This window comes from Erythrolamprus reginae, chromosome Z (assembly GCF_031021105.1).
Source record: "Erythrolamprus reginae isolate rEryReg1 chromosome Z, rEryReg1.hap1, whole genome shotgun sequence".
Taxonomy (NCBI): domain Eukaryota; kingdom Metazoa; phylum Chordata; class Lepidosauria; order Squamata; family Dipsadidae; genus Erythrolamprus; species Erythrolamprus reginae.
This window is the reverse complement of record NC_091963.1, coordinates 120424586-120425732: the sequence shown is the minus strand read 5'-3', so window position 1 is coordinate 120425732 and position 1147 is coordinate 120424586. Positions and strand designations below refer to the sequence as shown.

The window sequence follows — 1147 nt, the reverse complement described above, 5'->3', positions numbered from 1 at the left end:
CTCCCGCCTTCATTCACCGCCCCTTTTCCCTTTCCTCCATTTTTTCTCGACACCAATCTTGCAGGCGTGCAAGACACATCCACCACCACCACCACCCCGGGTAAAACACATAAAATGACGTAAGCCAGGACCTCCCCCCCCCCCCTCGTTTAGGAGCGGGATGCAACCCGCGGGTAAGAAGCGGCTCCAGGCACCTCCAGAGACAACTCTCTGGTGCTGCAAGCGTGTGGCGAAAGAAATAATTTAAGTTCTCAGTTAAAAAAAAAACACCATCTTGCGTCTCTGCCCGCTGCAAAACCTTTCCCCTTATCTTTCTCCCTCTGCAAAGGAGGGCCAGCATTCCTCTACAGCAGCAGAGAGTTCGCAGCCCCCCCCCCATTCTCCCAGAGCTCGCCACTTCCAAGGACTCTTCTTACCTTGCCCATCCTTGTTGTTGCCGCCCGAGGCGGTATCGACTTTGATGCACTCCTTGCAGACGGTGTGGAGGCAAGGGAGGAGTCTCGGGTCGCGCTCGGAGCGGAGCCGCTCTCGGCACACGCCGCATTTCTCCAGCAGTCGATACCTTCCACGTTGAGTGGACCGGAGGAGGTGCGTTGCTTGTCCCCGGCGGTGCCGCCTCCGCCGGCTTCGCCGGAGCAGAGACCGTTGCAGTCCCAGAGGCTGACATCGCTGTCCTGGAGATTGTGGTGTTGCTGCTATTGCTGCTGCTTCTACTGATTGATCACTGGCACCGGCAGTAAGCCGAAAAGCCGCGAAAACTTAGCCGCGTGCGGGACTTGGACCTCGCGAGCCTTGGAACCGCTGGGAGCTAGAAGGTGCTGCACGCGAATTCGCTAGACAACGAAAGCAGCGCGCGCAACTGCGACTTCGCTCGCTCGCTCGCTTGGATGCCCCTCCTCCTTATGCTCCTCCCACTTCGCCGACTGAACCACGGGTACTTTGACGCGGGGGGGGGAGGCGGTTGGGGCAAGCTGTTTGAAGAGGGTTTCTCCCCCCCTCCCGTCTTTTTTACTGTTCTCCGCCCAATTGGGCCGTATCTTCAAGAAAGGTTGTTGCCGTACAGATAGACATTCAATCTAACCAATAGTCGACGTATTTTTTAAGGAGAGTTCAAATAAAGGAGAAAAATGTATCTTATCCAATGGGA

General features: G+C 56.4%; 1 protein-coding gene across 1 annotated transcript in view; it reads right to left on the bottom strand.

Annotated features, from left to right (window-relative positions):
- The window catches only part of TRIM28 (tripartite motif containing 28), a 45149-nt gene extending 44401 nt beyond the window's left edge, over positions 1 to 748 (bottom strand). Inside the window, 3 exon segments of the mRNA XM_070727950.1 lie at positions 417 to 554; positions 557 to 631; positions 634 to 748. Of these exon segments, the coding sequence (XP_070584051.1) occupies positions 417 to 554; positions 557 to 631; positions 634 to 667 (247 nt within the window). The 5' untranslated portion in view covers positions 668 to 748.
- Between the last annotated feature and the right edge of the window lie 399 nt (positions 749 to 1147).